The following is a 21200-nucleotide window of genomic DNA, read 5'->3' on the forward strand; positions in this document are numbered from 1 at the left end:
GGTGTTAAGTGCCAACAGAGGCACAGGCACTCAGGCAGGCATGCGAATGTGTGCCATTGTGTAGCCACAGCTGCCCCCTCCCCCAGGATGCCCGCACAGACCCCATCTGTGTAAGCAGGCTCAGACACACGCATGCATATGCCTGGGGGTGTGAGCAAAGCAGAGCGCAGAGGCCTGCAGGTGTGTACACACAGACGTGCATACGTATCCATAAAGTGTCACAAATACACACGTGTCCCCTTCCTCTATAGGGACGCATAAAATAAATGGGCAGGAATATGGTGCAAAGTGGGGGAGGTGCAGGTCCGGGGTAATCATTCCCAAGGCCCTTGGGCTTCCTTGGCCTACTGGAGTGGGGAGGGGAGGAGCCAGGAGTGCCACAGTGTCCCCCTCAGCCTAGTTTCCATGGGAAATGAAGTAGGAGGGAGCACAGCCAGGGAAACTAGCTGGGCCAGGTGGGGTCTAACTCCCGAACAAATGAGTGAAGGAGAGCATGAGGGAATGCCTTTCTGGCTTCAGCAGCCTGGAGGGTGGGGGCGTCTGGGCGTTGACTCCTGGGTTGGAACTTTTCTGGCCACCCCTTCCCCCAGTCTCTTGCCACTGGGTCTCTCTGCTCGGGGCTCAGGAATCTCTATGTTCTTCACCTCCTCTCCAAGCCTCCTCCTCCGGGAAGCCTTCCCTCACTGAGCCGCTGGAACTGCGGGGCTCCTGTTAACTGATCCGCTGCAACTGCGGTCCCCCTGTTCTCTGCGGCCGTCTATGGATGACGCTCTTGCCTCCTCCGGACCGTTCCTGCTAGGACTGAAAGCCTGGGCTTCGGCGGGGCGGGCGGGCAGAGGGCGGAGGGCGGCCGCAGGAGGGGCCTGGCAGCAGAGAACTGTGGCCCGCGGCCAGCCCCGCCCCTACCTGTGGAAGCCCAGCGGCCCGCGCCTGCGATAAAAGGCGCCGAGTGTCCCCCGAGGTCAGCGAGTGCGCGCTCCTCCTCGCCCGCAGCTAAGTCCAGCCCGGCCCAGCCACCATGTCCATCCACTTCAGCTCCCCGCTGTTCAGCTCGCGCTCCGCCGGCTTCTCCGGCCGCGGCGCCCAGGCGCGCCTGAGCTCCGTGCGCCCCGGCGGCTTCGGCGGCAGCAGCCTCTACGGCCTGGGCGCCTCGCGGCCGCGCGTGGCCTTGCGCTCCGCCCATGGGGGCCCGGTCGGCGCCGGCATCCGCGAGGTCACCATCAACCAGAGCCTGCTGGCCCCGCTGCGGCTGGACACCGACCCCTCCCTCCAGCGAGTGCGCCAGGAGGAGCGTGAGCAGATCAAGACCCTCAACAACAAGTTCGCCTCCTTCATCGACAAGGTGAGCGGGACTGGACCTCGCCTCGCCTCCAGCCCCGCCCCGGGTCACACCAGCCGCCCTAACTATTCCTGCCTGCGCTCTGCCACCCTTCTCTCTTTCCGCCAATGTTGGGGACTCGATCTGGGCGGCCTTCCTCCTCCGCGTGAACCCCGTGGCTATTTCATCGCCTCGGTCTCCAAGCTCTCCCTCCCCGCCAGCAAGCTGCCCAGCTGCCCCTCCCTTTCCTCCGGGAGTGCGGGCCTGGGTGCTGCAGGACTGCCCTCGCTGGCTGGGTGTGGGTCCCCTGGACCAGTTTTGTCCCCGGGATCAGGCTGGGAGTTCCAGAGGCCAAGGCCAGGAGTTTCTCTCTCTGGGACCCTTTCCCTGAGAGGGGACCGTGTGGAGTCAGGGAAGGGGTCAGGAGGCACGCCCTTCCCAGCGCGGGAGACACAGGCTCACTCAGATGCTGATGAGGGTGCAGATGCTGGAGGTGAAGGTTTCGATGGGGGAAGCTCCCGCCCTGCCCCCACCCGCCTGGTCCTCCAGACTCCTTTAGGTGGCAGGAGGAGAGGTTACACCTGGCTTGAAGACAGCCCAGTGGGGGGCAGGGAGTGGCAGAGAGGGGCCTCCAAAAGGGGCCATTTTGGAAATATTTTTCCTGGCTGTTGGCCTCTGCCACATATAGGGCCTGGGGGCGGAGAGGGCAAGGGGCAGACTTGACTGGTGGATTTGGGAGGAGTTCAGGCAAAGCCCTGTTAGGCCCTTCTGTTCAGGGCCCCCTTCCTCAGGCTTAGACCAAGTTTACTCCCAAACCTCCCCGGTCATGTCCTTCTTTCCTTCACCATTCATCCAGATGGGTCTTTTAGATTCTGTGGGGATCTCCCCAAACCGTCTTTCTCTCTGTGGTCCCCAGGGCCTGGGGCCTTGAGCTGCTGGTTTTGCAGAGGCTTCTGTAGCCTCCCAGCCCCAGTCAAATCAGCTACTCCTTAAGGCCCTTTTTTGGCTCTGGGGCTGGGCTCATTTGACCACAGATTGACCTGTCCTGCCTGAGGACTTGCTGGAGAAAGGGGAAGGGGAGGAAGGATACCGAGGAAAGAAGAGACGAGGTCCCAGACCGGAGGGAGGCCAGGCCCAGTCATCCTTATGATCCATAGACGGGAAGAGGTGGCCCTTCGGAGAGGGAGGTGAAGACCACCTGTAATGCGATGGGGAGTGAAGTGGAGGGAGACCCCTAGGGCACATCAGTGAACCAGGCAGACCTGCTTCTGGATCACTCGGTAGGACACCCGATTTGGAATCCAAGGGCTCTGCTAAGTGGCTAGTGGCCACGCTCCGCAGTCCCACGGTGGGTGGCATGCTCTGGCTCCTCTTGAGTTTCCTCCTCCTTGCCCTTTCTAGGTGCGTTTTCTGGAGCAGCAGAACAAGCTGCTGGAGACCAAGTGGGCGCTGCTGCAAGAGCAGAAGTCCGCCAAGAGCAGCCGCCTCCCAGACATCTTTGAGGCCCAGATTGCTGGCCTTAGAGGGCAGCTTGAGGCGCTGCAGGTGGATGGGGGCCGCCTGGAGGCGGAGCTGCGGAGTATGCAGGATGTGGTGGAGGACTTCAAGAATAAGTAAGGCCCCCAGTGCCCCGTGTGAGGACCCTGCCCCGGGCCAATGTGGCACTCATCAGCTGACCTTCTGCAAGTCCCCCTGCCTCAGGAGTCAGCACGAAACTGCTCAGTTTAATAATTCCCTAAGGGGCCAGTTTGACCCACACATTTCCTGTCTCTCCTCTCTCTTCTTTGTCCCTGGGGGCTGTTTCCAAGTCATTCTGGTCTTTTCCCCTGACTCAGTCCCAGTGACATGTCTCAGCCCAGCTCTGCACTATTTCCTTTGCGTGCCTGACTAAGGTCCCGAGAGAGAGGAGGGCAGAAGGTGTCTTCTGATAGGGGTGTTTCAGAACTTGTATGACCTTCACAGATTGCCCTAGAACAACTCTCTTTTGTTCAGGTGAGGAATTAGAGACCAGAGGAGTTTAGGGAGTTGGTTGAGCTCACACAGCAAAGGTCGCTGGGAGAGCTGGGAATTGAATTTTAGGTCCCTGACTCCTACGAGGGGACACGGACTCAGCTTGGGGAGGAAAGAAGTGGGGAGGGAAAATTGTCATTGTGAGCCGTCAGAGGGCCACAGAGGCTGAGGGTGGGTCTGGTCATGGCAGGAGCCAGAGGAGGCCCAGGAAGGCCGGGACTGGGGTTTTTGAGGACAGGCCTTTGAGGTGCTCCCTGCTCCCTGCGCTCTTTTCTCATTGAATAGAAACAAAATCCTGAAGCTTGGATGTCCCACCCAGCCACACCTGGGGGGCACGGGGCAGTGAGTGAGTTCTGTCCCCTGCCTGTGGCTGTGTGACTAAGCAGGGGCGGGCACATTGGCTCTGACTGGAGGAGAGCAGACAAGGTCTCTGTGGAGTGCCTCCCCCCGCACCCCCACTTCCCTAGGGCAAAAGTCAACAGGATTAGTCCCACAGCAGGTGGAACCAGACAGGTGCAGAGCAGCGAAGGCCTGGGGCCTGTTGTCAGGACTCACACTGTGTACATGAGCGTGCACCCCTGCCACCCCTGCGTACTACCCCCACCGCAAACCCTCAGAGCACCTTCCTGTGGAGCCAGGCTGAGATCCGCGCTGGGACTGAGAGAGGAGCTGGACGGGGGTCTGGGGAACGGGTACAGGGAGGGTCCCTGTGTGCAGCTGCTCAGGAGTTGCGATCTGTACACCCTCTGGACCTGGCCGTGCACTGCCGAGGCAGGGGTGGACAGGCAGCCTTGCAGATATTGCTACAGCTTCTATAGGACTTGAAGGAGGGCAACTTTTTGGGTGTGGGCACCTCCCACCCTGAGTCTGGGCTTCTGGAGAGGCCTGGCCTACCTGGATGTCCTGTTTTCTACCCCAGGTTGCCCCCATTGCTCCCAGCAGCTCTTGGAGCTCTTGTTTCCAACAACCTTTTCGGAGTCTCTACGTAAACATTAGATTAGGCCGGTGTGGTCTCTTCCTCTGTGCCTTGTTTGCCCAGGAGTGGCTCCTTGGGAGGAAGAGTGATGGTAGCTGTGGGAGGAGGGATGGGGGCTGGATCATCTAGTGGGGACCTGGTTCTGTCAGGACTTTGTGTATCTTTCATCCTGATACTACAAGGTTCTTCCCCATCAGACCCCTACTTTGCCCCTGAGGGGTGAGATTAGGTAGTTGTAAGGGCATGGCTGGAGTCAGCTGCCAGGGTTCAAGTCTGGGCTGTGCCATTTAGCAGCTTAGTGACCTGGGCAGATGACTCTGCCTCTCTGTGCCTCTGTTCCCTTCTCTGCTAACCACAGTCCCATCGTTACAGGTTTGATGTGAGGATGAAAGGAGTTCATGCACAGGAAGCACATAATGGTGTGCGCCCTGCCGCACCCAGGCCATGCATACAGCTGTTACGATTTGCTTTCATTCTCGCCAGACACTCAGCCTTTGTGCTGCGATTCCCATGTTTCCTATGTGCCCTGCCAACAACCCCCCGTGCCCAAACTCAAAGCCCTAAGAATGATCACGTGGAAGTCAGGGAAATTTAGTTTTGTAGCTGACACGTTTTTTTTTTCAGGTGTGTCTATAAAGAGTAGGGGAAGGGAGGCAGGGCAGATTTCACAGCTACACATAAGGGGGTGGCGGCAAAGCTGCACCAACACCAGGCCCTCCTCTACTGCAGGTACGAAGATGAAATTAACCGCCGCACGGCTGCTGAGAATGAGTTTGTGGTGCTGAAGAAGGTGAGTGGGGAAGACAGGCTGGAGGAGAGTTGTCCAAAAACATATGGGACAAAGGACTAAAGAGTCCTCTCACCTGAGCTGCCAGTGGGGACCCGGGGCCAAGGCCTGCCTGGGCTGTCCAAGAGGAAAGCAATAGGCTTGGGGAGGGAGAATTTTGGAAACCAGGCCCTTACTGCATGGCCTGTCCCATGGGTGCATGTGCGTGCGTGTGTGTGTGTGTGTGTGTGTGTGTGTGTGTGTGTGTGATGAGTGATTAGACTCATTTTTAGGCCTCTAGGGATTAGAACTAAGAGCAAAGGATGGAGATTTCAACGCTGAATAAGGACATGCTCTATTCAAGCCAGAACATTTTCATCACAAAAGTGATAGTTGGCTGGCCTGAAATATTTGCCGAATGAATGCAATGAGCTGCCTCGAGGCAGCATGAACTCTCTGTTCCTGGAGATGTGCAAGGTTGGAAGGCCTCAGAAGCATCTTAGGGGTCTTGTTTACATGCCCTTTAAGATTCTCTTCAAAACACTGAGCACTTGGTATTCCAAGCCCAACCACAGAAGTGCAACTTGCCCCTGGGAGCTGGGCCCTTGGAGATTCAGGGATAAGTAAAAGTGAGGCCTGCCCATAGGAGTTTAACCTCAGGAAAGTGCAGCTGGAAGAGGCCCAGACACCATCTTCACCTGGGGTGTTATCTGAGGCCCACCTGTATCTTAGTTACCAGGCTGCAAAGTAAACACCTAGGCTGGAGATTTTCTATCTCTGGGAGGAGGGCTGGAAATCCGAATGACTTTGTGTTTTGCTACTGACTGATGAGAAGTTGAGACTCCCAGAATTGAAGCTGATTTGTTCCAGGTCATATGATTAGTAGGTGGAGCTAGGGGTGTGTTGAAACCATCTAGGTCTTTAGGAACCGGTCAAGTGCTAGGTTGAGCTTCAGCTCCTCTGGGATACCAGTGCTGATGCCCACCATGCAGTCTGGAGGGTCAGCAGGGCAAGCCTTCTGCTGTGACCATGTCAGGCAGCTGGAGAAACTGTTTCTGGGTAGGGCGGGAGCGTTTGGTCTGTGGGTTGGACAGGGCAGGCCTGCTCCCACCCCTACTAAATGTTCCCTGTACTGAGGACATGGTCTCCTTCTGCCCCATCTTGCCCCAACCCCTAGGATGTAGATGCTGCCTACATGAGCAAGGTGGAGCTGGAGGCCAAGGTGGTCGCCCTGAGTGATGAGATCAACTTCCTCAGGACCCTCCATGAGACGGTGAGGACCATGGGGCTGGGCGACGTGCCTTATCTACCCATTCTAACCAAGAAGCCGTCTGGTCCAGCCCCCTGCCTCTGGACTGGTCCAGATGTGTGTCAGTGTGAAAAACAAACTCACCCATCCAAACCCAAAGCATGGACTCAGAGACCTGGAGAACAGAGAAAGTGAGGCTTTTAATGATGGTCTTGTAAGATCAGGTGTCTGATGGGCAGGCGCACCCAACACAGCCACAGCAAGCACTTTATCCCCTAGTGCGTAGGCCCCTCCCCAGTTCCTCACAGGCTGAGTACTATGGGGTCACGATCTTCCTGGATGTAGCCTATTGGTTGTTGGGTAGAGGCTTTAGGTGTTTTCTTTGGGGTTGGCTTGCTGCTTTTTGTTGCAGCTCACAATGTATTGCAATCCTAGTCAGCTCAAGGGCTATTTAAGTATTTGACTTACGACCTAGGTGGCTGGACAGGCCGATAGGAGCAGACAAAGTGAGCTATTTTGCAGGCTAGTAAACCTTCGTCTTAGACTAGACTTCTTTGGTTCAGGTGAGGGCAAGAAAGGCGGGGCTGGGGGGGGGTTGACAAGCAGGCATTGGCTATCCAAGCAGGGGCCTAGAATATTCTATTTCTTCTGTAGTTTGTTGACCTAAGCCAATTTAAGGCACTTTGTCTTGGAAATGGACCACGATATACATTATTTCCTTCATCAGGGGTTGGAAGCACTTACCTTGCTCTTTATCCTTTCTGGACTCAGGAATTCAAGATGGCCTAGGGGTTCAGGAAGAGCTGGGGGGGCGAGTCAATCAGGATTGACTTTGGAGAGACATGAGATGGTCGAAGCATTTCTAAGGAAGGGGGTTTGGTGGGACCGAAAGGAACCAGGAGGAGGTCAGGGGACCCCGGGCTGTAACAGGGTTCAAAGGTGGGCTGGGTGGGGCCAGCAAGAGAGCCCAAGTCAGGAGAGACTGGAGTGCCTGAGCATTTACTCCCGAAGGGGCTGGGTGGGTAGCTGCCCATCAACTCATCACTCTTCTGTCCTCCCTTCTCTTCTCATTCTCTCCCTCTCATCCTTGTCCTCTGGAGTTTCCAGCTCTTTTTCTGCAAGGGGATTTAAAAACCTCACCACTCTCATCAGTGTGAATCTCTGGCCTTAGGCAGAAGATAGGGTGGCCAGTCACCTGGCAGAGGCTAGGCTGGGCATAATTAGCATGTGAGTTTACAGACCAGTTCTTCAGTCTAGTCTTTGTCTGCACGTCCAGTCTCCACTAGCCCCTCAGAGCAAATGTCCACACATTTGTGAATTTCAGGGGAAGTTTCTTTTCTTTTTCTTTTTTTTTTTTTTTGAGACAGAATCTTGCTCTGTCACCCAAGCTGGAGTGCAGTGGTGCAATCTTGGCTCATTGCAACCTCTGCCTCCCGGGTTCAAGCAATTCTCCCTGCCTCAGCCTCCCAAGTAGCTGGGATTATAGGTGCCTGCCACCACGCCCAGCTAATTTTTGTATTTTAAGTAGAGACGGGGTTTCACCATGTTGGCCAGGCTGGTCTTGAACCCCTGACCTCAGATGAGCCTCCTGCCTTGGCCTCCCAAAGTGCTGGGATTACAAGCATGAACCACTGTGCCCTGCTTTCAGGGGAAGTTTCTTTGAGGCTTGCTTCAGGTGCTTCTAATCTCAGCACACAGGTCTTCCTGTGTCTACCACATAGTTTATTTATGTGTAAACACACATGTACACATGCGCGCGTGCACACACACACATGTGTGTGTGTGTGTGTATATATAGAGTTGTTTTCTTTTCATGGTGAAAGTAATACATACTTATTGAAAAAATCTGAAAAATTAAGTAAATCATAAATTGAAAATGGATTACTCGGCTGGGTGTGGTGGCTCATGCCTGTAATTCCAGCACTCTGGGAGTCCGAGGTGGGTGGATCACTTGAGGTCAGGAATTTGAGACCAGCCTGGCCAACATGGTGAAACCCTGTGTCTATTACAAATACAAAAAGTAGCTGAGTGCGGCGGCGGGCACCTGTAATCCAGCTAATTGGGAGGCTGAGGCAGGAGAATCGCTTGAACCCAGAAGGCAGAGGTTGCAGTGAGCAGAGATTGTGCCACTGCACTCCAGCCTGGGTGACATAGCAAACTGTCTAAAAAAAAAAAAAAGAGAAGATGGATTACTTATAGCCAATGTTACCATCTTTGTGTCTACATTTCCAGACTTTTCTGTGCTTACATGTACATAGAGATACAGAAATATATATTTTCAATAAAAATAGCATCATGCTTTTCAATGCTACAGAACATCATGGACACATTCCCCACAGGTACTTGGAGCCGCACTATCAGTGTACAGACTGCAGAGTATTCTGTAGCAGGGTGGATAAGATAATTTCATCCATTCCCCACGGCCTCCCTCACAATACAGCTCATGTGCCCACAGCACCTCACAGTGCGAAGTCCGCACAGCGCACCACACTGTCCCTTTCCTTATCCCCTTTAATCCTACCTGATTCTCGCTTGAGACACTGCTAAGGGGCTCTCAGGAAGCCAACGGTGGGCAGAATGAAATAACTTAATGTGCTGGGTCTGGCCCTTGTTGCCTGGTGACTCAGCCCACTCCAGGCTATATTCTCTTTTTTCTTTCCTCTGTGAGTGGGGAATCCCAGGTGGGCGTGGGTGGGGATGGATCCTGCCCCAAGCCTGATGTTCTGTCTGGTCCCTGCAGGAGTTGACAGAGCTGCAGTCCCAGATCTCGGACACGTCTGTGGTGCTGTCCATGGACAACAATCGCTCCCTGGACCTGGACGGCATCATCGCTGAGGTCAAGGCTCAGTATGAGGAGATGGCCAAATGCAGCCGGGCTGAGGCTGAGTCCTGGTACCAGACCAAGGTACGAAGCCACTGGGGGCATACTTTCTCCTGCCGGGATCCGTGGTGGCAGCCTCCCTTACTCAACTCGTCTCAAGCCTTCAGGGCCTGGGTCCCACTGTTCTGGCAGGCACCAGTGGTGAAGTTTGTGACGCTCTGCCTTGGAGGAAATCCCATGGTGGGAGGACAGGGCGGAGGAAAGAGATATGGATTAGTGATTATAATAGCTAAAATGTGGTATGCTTACACAGTACTAGGCGATTTTCAAATGCTTTGCCACTGTTGACTCATGTGAGCCACAGAACAGCCCTATTAGATAGGCAGCATTATTACCCCCATTTTATTTTATTTTATTTTATTTTATTTTTGAGACAGAGTTTTGCTCTTGTTACCCAGGCTGGAGTGCAATGGTGCGATCTCGGCTCACCGCAACCTCCGCCTCCTGGGTTCAAGCAATTCTCCTGCCTCAGCCTCCTGAGTGGGAGCCTCCTCAGTAGCTGGGATTACAGGCACACACCACCATGCCCAGCTAATTTTTTGTATTTTTAGTAGAGACGGGGTTTCACCATGTTGACCAGGATGGTCTCGATCTCTCGACCTTGTGATCCACCCGCCTCGGCCTCCCAAAGTGCTGGGATTACAGGCTTGAGCCACCGTGCCCGGCACTTTATTTTATTTTTATTTTTTTGAGATGGAGTCTCGCTCTGTCACCCAGGATGGAGTGCACTGGTGCGATCTCAGCTCACTGCAACCTTTGCCTCCTGGGTTCAAGCGATCCTCATTCCTCAGCCTCCTGAGTAGCTGGGATTACAGGTGCGTGCCACCAAGCCTGACTAATTTTTTTTTTGTATTTTTGGTAGACACAGTGTTTCACCCTGTTGGCCAGGCTGGCCTGGAACTCCTGATCTCAGGTGATCCATCTGCCTCAGCCTCCCAAAGTTCTGTGATTACAGGTGTGAGCCACCACCCCTGGCCTATTAGCCCCATTTAAAGATGAGAAAATTGAGGCAAAGAGAGACTAAGTAATTTGCCTAGCTGTATACAGCTAGTAGATGGAAGAGCAGGGACTAGATCCTGAATGCAAGGGCCCTAGCCCTGGGAGGCTTAATCATCACATGTACATCATGGTGGCAGGACAGTGGATGGCACAGGGACTGAGGGAGCAAGAGGGGTTCTGGGGTGAACCAGCATTCCCAGAGAAGGGGTCCTGAGGCAAGGGTTGAGAGGTCTGCCCCTGCAGAGATAGGGAGTCATTCACGTGCATGGGAGAGAACACAGGTGTGCCAACAAGGACACCTGGGCTCAGGCCCTTGTTCTGCCACTGACTGGCTGTGTGGTCCCTTGGTGGTTCTTTCTCTCCTGAGACTCACTCTCCCCACCTGTGAGATGGGCATGCTGGGTGTTGAACAGGTGAGAATCTTAGACTCTCGGTGATTCTCCAGCAGAAGGGCATGGTGGGAGTGGAAGAGCCCTGAGATCTGTAGGGATGGGTCTGGGGAGCCTCATCTGTCCGCCTGCCTGGCTGGGAGAAGTCTGAATCCCTTCCTCACCCTGCTGCCCACTGTCTGGTCTCCTGGCATGGGGCAAAGGTTGATGGGAGTCAGATGGTCCTTCTGAAAATATAAGCTGGGATGAGCCTTCCTTGGGTGGGGAGAGGGATGAGTTACCTGTGCTCACTGTCCACCTCCCTGCCGTAACCCTCTGTACGGCCGCTCCAGTTTGAGACCCTCCAGGCCCAGGCTGGGAAGCACGGGGACGATCTCCGGAATACCCGAAATGAAATTGCAGAGATGAACCGGGCCATCCAGAGGCTGCAGGCTGAGATCGACACCATCAAGAACCAGGTAGGACAAGCCCTCCTGGCCTCATCTGCTCCTTGGGGCATGTGGGTGTGGCCAGCTGAGGCCAAACTCAGGATGAGGAGCAGGAGGCTCCCCTCTCCGGGCCAAAGGCTCTGCTCTCCCAGTGCTGCTTTCTCAGACTCCCTTGTGAGCTCTCCAGGACAGAATGTTCTTGGCCAGGTCCTGGCATGGGCTGATGGAATAAGGGTCCTGGATGTGCACAGAGCCTGTGGAGGGAGACTCAGGCTGGCTGACCAGACGAAAGCCACCACTGGCTCCACATTGGTACTGAGCACTCTGCTCGCACCTGTTTCTGGGTGCAGGGCGCTGTCCCTGGGAGCTCATCATTCATTGCGGGGACAGAGGCCAGTGGAAGACCTTATAATGGCTCACACGGCCCTTTCCCGCCCCAGCCTCACTTTCCATGACTCGCTTCATGCTCTGGCCACGCTAACCTGCTCCCTGCGTCTTGCATTTGCCAAGCATGGTCATGCTTCAGGGCCTTTGCCCTTGGCGTTGCCTCCGCCCGGAATGTGGTTCTCCCAGCTCTGTCCACGGCTGTTCCTTTCTCCTCCCCGGGGTTTCGGAAAAGACCCCTTCTCAGAGACGGCATTCTCAAACACCCAGCTCCTCTATCAGCAGCCTGTCTGAAGTTCTGTGAAGCCCCTGCTGCTCTCTGAAATGTTCTATCTTACTCATTAAGTGATTGATGGTCCCTTCCTCCACTGGAATATAACAAATTCCAGGAGAGCAGGGACCTTGTCTGTCTGGTTCATTGCTCCTCTCTCCCAGCACCTGGCACATGGCAGGGGCACGGGTCTCAGATGAGAGACTGCCTGGGAGGATGAGCTTTGCTGGAAGCTGGGGTTGGAGGTGTTGATGGGGGCAGGGCCCCTAGCCCTGGCTGAGTAGAGTGTGGCCAGGGCAGCTCAGCCTGTGCAGGTGTCTGCAGCGGAGAGAGGGGGAAGCGGCACATGTGGAAGCTCTGAAAAGCTGATTTCCAGATGAGCTGGGTAGGGGGATGTAGGAGTGGTTTATCTAGAAATAGCTTCCCTGTGGGGCCCTGCGGGCCTGTTTACAGCAGGGTGAAGCCTGCCTTGTGGCACAAATGCAGGGCCACGAGTCACCCCATGAAGTGGGCCAGCTTCCAGGCCAGGAGGGGAAGCCCAGAATAACAAATGGTGATTTCCCAAACCCTACAGCCTCCACCACATCCGGTTCTCCTCTCACACAACAGAGCAGATCCAGGCCTAGAGCTGGTGTCTACCACCACTGAGGGGCATCAGGGGAAGCTAGAAGGAGTCCCCAGAGGCAGCAGGGATGACCTTGGCTCTGGGGGCACCAGTATGACAGGGCCGGGCACTGAGCTGTGGCTGAGAGGCAGAGCATCAGAGGGCCTCCTGGGTAATGCTGTCTCTGGCAGAGAGGCAGGCTGCCTCCGTGGAGGGAAGAGGATCTGAGGACAGAGAAAGGCCAGTGAGAAGGGAGAGGAGAAGTGTTTGCCCAGGGGACAGGGATGGTGGCTCTCTGAGCTAAACAAGATGAGGCCTAGAACTATTCAGGCTCCTGGCAGTGGGGGGCTAAGCCCAAGCAGAGGGCACTCTAAGTCCAGGCAGGAAGTGGCAGCTGCTCCAGGCAGGCATGGGTCTGGAACCAGACCATCACTGACCAAAGCCGGGGGCTGTGAGTCATGCGTCTCATGGCATCTGGGGACATCTAGGAGGGTCTCTCTGCTCCAAGCCCTCCTGTTCTGGGCCTGTTCTTGGTTCCTATTTTATAGGTGGTTTCTCATCCTTGTCAGCTGCCTGACATTTGGGGACTCAATTAAGATCCCAGGGTCTTGGAGCTCCTGCCGCTGGGGGCTGGGGCTGGGGGACTGGGAGTTTGAAAATCATAGTAGCACTCATTAAAATGATCATAATAGCATTTATTAAGCACTTGCTATGTGCTAGACATTGCACCGAGGACGTCTTATATATTATCTCATTTCATCCGCAAAACCTCCTGATGAGGTAGACACTGCGATTTTTGTTCTTTTAGAAAAGAGGAGACTTTGGCTTAGCAGGGTTGATTCATCCATGGTCACATAGCTAGTAAGTGGCAGAGCCAGAGCCAAGGCACTGGATATCCAAACCTATGTGTTTAACCCTTGGGATTCTCTGGTGCTTGGGGGAGTAGGTGGTGCCAATGAAGCCACCTTAAGCAAGTTGCCCAGGTGCTCACTGCAGGCTGGGTAGGCAGGAAGGTTGATTGGTGAGCCTCAGCTCACAGCTGCACTACTGCCCACAGCGTGCCAAGTTGGAGGCCGCCATTGCTGAGGCTGAGGAGCGCGGGGAGCTGGCACTCAAGGATGCTCGTGCCAAGCAGGAGGAGCTGGAGGCCGCCCTGCAGCGGGCCAAGCAGGACATGGCACGGCAGCTGCGTGAGTACCAGGAGCTGATGAGCGTTAAGCTGGCCCTGGACATCGAGATTGCCACGTACCGCAAGCTGCTGGAGGGCGAGGAGAGCCGGTGAGGACAAGGAAGCTGGAAAGGGGATCCTTCTGGGGCTCTGTGGGGTCTGGGACTCGACATTCATCCATTTACAAGCATTTCCTTTATGCCCCTCCTCTGAAGGGCGTTGGGTGTGGGGATGCAGGGAACCCAGAGCTGATGCTTGTGTCTTTGCGTTCAATGAGATGACCTTCTAGAAGGAAAGACCATGGATTGTGAAGCTCAGTGGGCAGGTTGAAGTGGCAACAGTCCCTTTGTGTGTGTGGCTCTTAGGATTATCGTATTTGATCCTCAGCACACATTCAGGCAGTCAGGTCAGAGACAACTGAATCCTTAGTCTCCAGAGGGGAAAGCTGTGGTTGAATTTCATTAATTGAGGAAACAGGGTCAGTGTGCAGTCAGGGTATGCCGATTCCCGCTCCAAGGATCTTCCAGGATGCCCGGCTGCTCCTCACTACAGAACTAAGTGCTACGTCATGTGGTGTTGACCGACTGTGGTGAGGGTGGGGATAATTTTGTCTACAGAGATATTTGCAGAATCACTTGCAGTCAGAGAGGAGGCTGGAGTGGGTGAGTCTGATAGGACCTTTTTCATGAACTCCATGGCACCTCTGTCTATGCAGCTGGGCCTTCGTGTGCATATTGCTGGGTTAGAACTCAACCTCTTCATTCTCGGCTTGTTATAAGACACCATGACGATAGAGAATACGTAGGTCACGTTTCTGCCCTCAGGGAGGTTGCCGACTGGTGGAGGAGAAAAAATACCTGCCAAGGAAACCCCCAGAGACCAGTAACACGCATTTGTCAAATGCTGAGTGTAAACAAGAACCTTTTCTTTTCTGAGCATGATTCCTGCGGGGCCAGGGAGAGACATGATGGAGGATGGACGGAGCAGCGGGGAAGGGACTGGGGAGTGAGGGGTGCTAGGGCTGGGGGAGGGTTGGGTGTGGGAGGAGAGGAGGCATAGGCGGCCGGGTATGAGTGGGAGGCAGAGAGGGAGGAAGGGGCTCTGTGCTGCCGTTGACCCGCCTCCTCCCTGGGTTAGCACCGCGTCTTTGTGGGAAGAGGAATTGAACACCAAAGGCCTCTGGGAACACAGAAGCTCATCTGGGCACAGGGAGCTCCGGCCAAGATGCCTCTCTCTGCTTCCTCCTCCCCCATGGACACAAGGCCCCCATATTCTCTAGAACCCATACCCTGGGCCTTCCATCCTCATAGAAGTCTGTTGGGGGACTCTAGAGTAGTACCTGATCCAGTTTCCTCCATGGGAAAAAAAGGGGACTGAAGCCCAGAAACGGTTAGTACTGTGCCCAAGGTCACACAGCCTGCAGAGACATCCCCTTAATCTCAGTCTGAGCTGCTATAACCAGGCTTAGATCCGGGTACTCTGAGAGGATACTGTCCCCCGAACCCTGGGGGATATGGAGGTGGATACCTTGCTTTTTATCCCTTAACTTAGCAGAGTTGTGGTCCAGAAACTCACTCAAACTAGATGGCCTACTTTAAGAATACAAAGTTACCAAAAAAACACTTACTTAGAATGAGAAAAGTCACACAGACTACTAGAGCCTTGGACATTCCGGCCTCTTCTATCTGAATTCTTTAGGCATTGGACCAGAGATTCTTAGAGTTGCTGCCTGGATGCCACCTGGCTCCCTCTCCCCACCCATAGGTGCCAGCAACTCCCAGCACCAGCAGAGGCCATTTAAGCGAGCGCCCTGCAAGCTTTCAGCAAACCTCTCTTTCCTTCTGCCTTTGCTCTGCCTGCTTCCTAGGCTTGGGGCCACAGAGGCCAGCGAGGCTGTCTGCATTCCCTCCACCAAAGTGAGGTTCTCCCTCCCCCCACAGAGCAAACTGATCCCCAAGGCCAAGGGCTTGGTGACAATGGGGCTGTGAGTCACAAAACAAACATACCCAGCTGTCTTGAATGGATTTTAATTTCTACTGCAAGACCTGTTTCAGCCCCATTGGCTGCTTAAACCACCCCCACTCCCGGCTCCTTCCTCGGTCCTGGCTGGAACCCCATTCAATCAGTCAATGATTCACTAATTATTTTGTCATATAGTAAGCAATGACTTCTCCAGGCCTCATGCTGGGGATAAAAGTATCAATAGCCCACAGACACCTTTAGGATTTTATGATATGGTGAGGAAAGGCAGCGATCTACGTAAATACTACACCCAGCTACCATTCACCGGATCCTACGTGCCCAGGGCGTTAGGCAAATTATGTCATTTAACCCTCACACACAAGCCCATGAATTTGGTCCTGTAGTTGGGCTCAAGGTATGAGTGGGAAATGGAGGCTCTGAGACATTGTTGGGGTCATGTGGCCAGTGGATAGAAGGGTCAAGGTGAACACCCCCTTCCCACACTCCTCCTCGATCCTTTTACAAGGCTGAAGTCAGGCTGGAAGTGTGGGGCAAGAAGGAAAAACAATGACCCTGCTTGGGGCCTGGAAGGAGACGGGGCTGAGAGTGCTTCCCTCCCGCGCTAGAAAGAGCCGCCCTCACAGCCTGTCTTCTGCCCCCAGGTTGGCCGGAGATGGAGTGGGAGCCGTGAATATCTGTAAGTCCTTGGCTGCGGCCCATGGAAAGCAACCCTTGTGCTGTTCAGACAGGCTGGGTCTAGAGAATGGCAGATTGGCCCAGGGTCCTGCCGAAGGGGCCAGGAGCCTCCTTTCTTTCCCCCGGGTCTGGCAGGTCACCTGGAGCACATGCAGGCAGGCTCAATGGCCCAGGAAGAAGTGCAAGAGGGCAGGGTGGGGCCGGGAGTACCTGGGGGGCAGCCCTACCCCTGTCGGAGGCTCCTTCTGGGTTGGCCCATGGCGGGGGCAGGGGCGAGGGAGAGAGGCAGCTGGGGCAGGAGGGTGGGGTACAGTGAAGGGATGGGGTCCCTGGTAGGGAGTCTTGCACTGAAGAGAGCCCCCCTCTTTTCTCTCCTAGCTGTGGTGAATTCCACTGGAGGCAGTGGCAGTGGCAGTGGTGGTGGCATTGGGCTGAGCTTCGGGGGAACCATGGGCAGCAATGCCCTGAGCTTCTCCAGCAGTGTGGGTCCTGGGCCCCTGAAGGCTTATTCCATCCGGACCACATCCACCAGTCGCAGGAGCGCCCGCAACTGAGCTGCTTCCCACCCCTCCATTCCCCCAGCCACTACCCACAGTCCCAGAAGATTCCCCTCCCTGCCTCCCATGCCTGTTCCCAAGACCGAGAGACAGTCTGGAAAGTGATGTCAGAATAGCGTCCAGTAAAGCAGCCTCGTTCTGAGGTCTGAGTGATCTGTGTGGCCCGTGCCTGGTCTCCTGGCTTCATTAGACTGGGCAGGGGAGGACAGGGGACTAGAGAAGGCAGGGTCCCCCTGATGACTAGGAAGCCTTTTGTGCAGGAGACTGAGAAGGCTCGTGGTGGGGTGGGGTGCTGCTCTAAGGGGCAGGACGCTTTCCTAAGGTGAGCCTTGGTCTCCAGGGCTGGGGCTGATCCCAAAGATTCTCCTAAGGAAGCCCAGAAGAGCCACGGGGAAATGCAGCCTCTGCCAGCAACTGGGCCTTGGAATGCTGCCCTGTTAAGTGGGTGGGAAGCCTGTGTGCCTCCCTCTCCCCATGCCTGGAGCTGCCAGAGCACATTCCTTTTGTGAAGAGGCCACAAACGTTTAGCTGCCCCAGGCCCCGGTTTCGGGTGGCCTAGCCAACTCTCACGCCAGCTGTCCTCAGCCCTTCCTGGTGCTGGGTCTGCCAGGCTCATGGCCAGCCAGGCGGGGCCCTGGAGAAGTCCTCTGCATCTCGAATTCTGTGGGGTGGTGGCTGGGGGGAGGAGGTGTGTGTGCATGGAGGCGGGTCCTAGAGCCTAGATCCCTGGTAATAGGTCTGTGCCCAGGACCTTGGCGGAGGGATGGGTTTGCACTTGCATCCATGGGAGTGGGGAAGGACATCCGTGTGTTAGGTCAGTGCTTGATGGGAAACTCTATGTGTCAGGGTCCTCAACGCACAGGTCTGTGTGCCTGTGAGTGTGGCAGGTGTTCTGTGGCAGGGCCTATTCATGGGGAAATGTGTCCCTGACCGGCAGCAGCATGTATGATGGGCGCTGTGGAGCAGTGGGGAGGTCTCTGTGTCTGGGACCCCAGGGGGTGATGGTGGTGGTGTGGGTGGGGGAGCTCTCTGGGATGAGCTGGCTTCAGAGGGGAAGTGTGTATATTTGACCCGATGGTCAGGGAACTTTCAAGTGCTGAGGTGGGGGCTGAGGGTGGAGAGTGGAAGAAGTGGACCAGGGATGTCCCAGCAGCCACAGTGATGAGGTTCCCACCCAAGTTGTCAGGAGATCCAGCCCCTCCCACCTCCCAACTAAGGCTTGCCGCATTGCCCTTCCATCTGCTGGCTCTGGTGGTGGCCCTTCAGGACGCAGGACCGGGGTGAGGCAGGGTGTGGGGGTGGGTCAGCCCTCCTCCACTGCTGCGCACAGCTCTCTGTCCGCCCCTGATGGGAAACCTGGGTGGGAAGACGAAGCGGGCAGGAGGAACGAGAGACTGTCAGGGCGCATTATATGTCACCGGGAGATTTACTGGAAGTGCTGAGACAAAGACAGAGGAGAGGGAGGGAGCCAGGCAGTGAGGCGCGAGAGGTAGCCTGTCCCGCACGTGGATTAGAAGGCACAGTAAGTCCACACCAAGGGGCTCCAGGCCCATCTGTCCCTCAGAGGCCACAGGCCTCTGGACCCGAGTCTTTGCCTTGGGCTGCGAGGACACAGTCCTTTAGACGCGGGGTGGGGAGAGCTGGGACCAGGAGCCCTGTGCTCCCGGGAGCAGTGAAGGGATGGATCAGCGGGCGGGGATGCGAAACCAGAAAGCATGGCGTGGGGGCCGAGTGGGCGGCTGAGCCTTGAAGCCCTTCTTCCACTCCTCTGGGGGCCCTGGGAGCTCCGGGCTGCCTCGTGAGGCTGAGGCTGCTGCGGCTGCTGCTGGCGGGGTGGTATGGGTACAAAGCGGGGTGCTCAGGCGAAGCGCACGGAGCGGCCGCTGCCGCAGCTCTGGCCGCAGGGTGCGCACAGGCCGGTGCCCGACCCGCACAGGTTCCCGCACACGACCCCGCCGCGGGAGCTGCTGACACCTGCCGGAGGGGGAGGACAGGGATCAGGCTCCTGGCAGCCAGAGGCCCCTTCTGCTCAGAGCTTCTCCCGTTTCTATCCGCTCCCCTCAACACCCTCCTATGGGCACTGGTTCCCGTAGTCTTGATACACTGTTAGCCCAAGTCCTCTCTTAGGCAGACATAGTTATGCTTTGCCTCACAACAGGGATATGTTCTCAGAAATGCAGCATTAAATGATTTTGTCATCATTTAATGATGTGCGAATATCCTGGAGTGCACATACACAAACCTAGATGGTGCAGCTGACTACACACCTGGGCTGTATGGCAATGGTGGCCAATCTTTTTTTTTTTTTTTTTTGAGATGGAGTCTTGCTCTATTGCATAGGCTGGAGTGCAGTGTGGTGATCTTGGCTCACTGCAACCTCTGCCTGCTGGGTTCAAGCGATTCTCCTGCCTCAGCCTCCCTAGTAGCTGTGATTACAGGTGCCCATCACTACGCCCAGATAATTTTTGTATTTTTAGTAGAGACGGGGTCTCACCATGTTGGCCAGGCTGGTCTCGAACTCCTGACTTCAAGTGATCCACCTGCTTTGGCCTCTCAAGTGCTGGGATTACAGGTGTAAGTCACCACACTCAGGCCCCAAGGGTGTCCAATCTTTTGGCTTTCCTGGGCCACATTGGAAAAATAAGAACTGTCTTGGACCACACATAAAATACACTAACACTAATGATAGCTGATGAGCTTGAAACCATCACACACACAAAAATCTCTTAAGTTTTAAGAAAGTTTACAAATTTGTATTGGGCCACATTCAAAGCTGTCCTGGGCTTCATGCAGCTTTCTGGCCGCAGATTTGACAAATTTGCTCTATAGCACAGCCCATTGCTTCTGTGCTACAAATCTGTACAGCATGTGACTGTACTGAAGACTGGAGACAACTGTAACACTATGGTAGGTATCTGTGTATCTGAGCAGAGCTAGACCTAGGAAAGGTAGAGTAAAAATATGGTGTTAGAATCTAATGGGACTACTGTCCTATATTCATCCACCCTTGACCTAAAAATCCCTATGTGGTACCTGTCTGTAGCTAATTGTTACCATAATCACTCACTGCCTCGCTCCGTCTTTCTTTTTAGAGTCTGCAAACTATGGCCACACGCAGGCTGACTGTCAATCAAGTTTTCTTGGAACCCAGTCACACCTCTTCCTTTAAGTTTTGCTTTGGCTGTGGCTGCTTTACATTACAGTAGGAGCGGAGCAGTCGAGGCAGAGACTGCACGGCCCACAAGCCTAAAGTTTTTACTGTCTAAAGCTTTAAGAAAAAGTTTGCCTTCCCTGAACCCCAAGCTCTTATTTGGGAACCCACAAAATAGATTACTTACAGACACTTAACAGCACCAACGCCTTCAACCTTATGGGGAAAGCAAAGAGACAGAAATTAGTTGTGGGGACCAAAGCTGGTGAAATCTGTTAACCTGCAAATTCTCTCCTCCGGGTAGAGGTAAATGATCTGCAGACATGCTCCTGGCTGTTGAAGCACTGCAGCACGGCCTGGGGAAACTGAGGGGACACCCTCCCCATAGCTGTGGTCCTCACCTCTGCTCCTCGCCCTCCAGCAGGCGCCTGTAGGTGGCGATCTCGATGTCCAGGCCCAGCTTGGAGTTCATGACCTCCTGGTACTCCCTGATCAGGCAGGCCATGTCCTGCTTGGCCTTCTGCAGGGCGGCCTCCAGCTCGGCCAGCTTGCAGCGGGCGTCACTGAGGGCTGACTCACCCTGCTGCTCAGACTGGGCCACCGCGGCCTCCAGCTTGGAGTTCTGGGAGGCAAGGAAGGGTTATTAAGGGTGTCTGTTCGGGCCTCAGGGTCAGGGGCCAGGTAACCACTGACCATTGACTAGCAGAGGAAGAAGAGGCCTTATCTATTTGCTAGGCCAGGGGTTGCAAATTAGTGCTCCCAGGAGTGTTTGTACAGTGCCTTCGATTTTGGAAATTTAACACAATAACTGAAATTCATGGCTTCTTTCAAAAGCTCAGAGCATCTGGCCACACTGGACCTGCATTTCTTCATGGCCTGCCTCAGTGCCCTTTAGTGCCACCTCTTCTTCATAGCTAGGGACAAAATACACAAGGTTCAGATTGGGGGGGGAAAAATGGGAATGAAGGTACAGGTAAACACGCTCCAGGAACTGGATCTTTCGGAGGTTGTCACAAGACTCAAAAAAGTGTCGGACCAAAGGGAACTTGTCCATCCCTTTCTTGTGGGCATTCAAACCAACCCATGTTACTCAAAGCTCTGTTTCAGGGACTCTCACTCCTGATGTGGGTCAGGGTGGGGGCCCTGCACATTTCCAAAGACCTCCTCTCTGTTTCTGCACTATAACTCCCTTGGTGGGGGGAGGAACCCTGCCCAGCCCTGGCACCTTTCCTTTCCCCTCTTTCTTGCTTCCTTACTCCTTCCCCGCCTACAACACTGAGTAGATGGTCAATAAAATGTTTGATGAATTAACGCAATAAACACATAATGATGAAGCAGCTGGAACAGTTCAGAATCTCCAATGTTTAAACTCCCAGCCTAGAAAAGAAATT

At 54.9% G+C, this 21200-nt stretch overlaps 1 protein-coding gene across 1 annotated transcript; it reads left to right on the forward strand.

Annotated features, from left to right (window-relative positions):
- Positions 1 to 885: 885 nt before the first annotated feature.
- Positions 886 to 16811, forward strand: KRT7 (keratin 7). Its single transcript, XM_039471823.2, has 9 exons — positions 886 to 1342; positions 2720 to 2931; positions 5034 to 5094; positions 6248 to 6343; positions 9060 to 9224; positions 10921 to 11046; positions 13333 to 13553; positions 16068 to 16102; positions 16480 to 16811. Exons 1-9 carry the CDS (start codon positions 1019 to 1021, stop codon positions 16653 to 16655), a joined length of 1416 nt encoding a protein of 471 aa, XP_039327757.2. The 5' UTR covers positions 886 to 1018; the 3' UTR covers positions 16656 to 16811.
- The last annotated feature ends 4389 nt before the right edge of the window (positions 16812 to 21200 follow it).

The sequence above is a fragment of the Saimiri boliviensis genome, chromosome 7 (genome assembly GCF_048565385.1).
Source record: "Saimiri boliviensis isolate mSaiBol1 chromosome 7, mSaiBol1.pri, whole genome shotgun sequence".
NCBI lineage: Eukaryota > Metazoa > Chordata > Mammalia > Primates > Cebidae > Saimiri > Saimiri boliviensis.

Bases quoted from the DNA above. Each gene is read 5' to 3' on its own strand.
- KRT7 (XM_039471823.2), top strand. From the start codon at position 1,019: ATGTCCATCCACTTCAGCTCCCCGCTGTTCAGCTCGCGCTCCGCCGGC. The intron at 11,047-13,332 runs GTAGGACAAGCC...TACTGCCCACAG, and splicing joins TCGACACCATCAAGAACCAG to CGTGCCAAGTTGGAGGCCGC. The intron at 16,103-16,479 runs GTAAGTCCTTGG...TTTCTCTCCTAG, and splicing joins AGTGGGAGCCGTGAATATCT to CTGTGGTGAATTCCACTGGA.